General features: G+C 62.4%; 1 protein-coding gene across 1 annotated transcript in view; it reads left to right on the forward strand.

The window, feature by feature from the left end:
* Positions 1–3: 3 nt before the first annotated feature.
* TRPC1 (transient receptor potential cation channel, subfamily C, member 1) overlaps positions 4–255 on the forward strand; it is a gene marked incomplete at its 5' end in the record, with an annotated part of 172941 nt that continues 172689 nt past the window's right edge. The window contains one exon of the mRNA XM_014542148.1: positions 4–163. Within this exon, the coding sequence (XP_014397634.1) occupies positions 4–163 (160 nt within the window). The remainder of the gene's footprint in view (positions 164–255) is intronic.

The following is a 255-nucleotide window of genomic DNA, read 5'->3' on the forward strand; positions in this document are numbered from 1 at the left end:
CTGTGTCCGAGCACTGATCCTTCTGGCGCCTCCTCCTCCTCCCTGCTTTCTTCCCCATCCTCCTCTTCTTCGCCGAGCGAGGTGATGGCGCTAAAGGATGTGCGGGAGGTGAAGGAGGAGAACACCCTGAATGAGAAGCTTTTCTTGCTGGCGTGCGACAAGGGTGAGAGCTCGGCCCCGTTCTCCGCTCCCGACGCTCTTGTCCTCCACACCCCTCCCTCACCCTCCGCAGCCTCAGCTTGGGGCCCTCCCTGT

This window comes from Myotis brandtii, unplaced genomic scaffold, assembly GCF_000412655.1.
Source record: "Myotis brandtii unplaced genomic scaffold, ASM41265v1 scaffold291, whole genome shotgun sequence".
Lineage (NCBI taxonomy): Eukaryota > Metazoa > Chordata > Mammalia > Chiroptera > Vespertilionidae > Myotis > Myotis brandtii.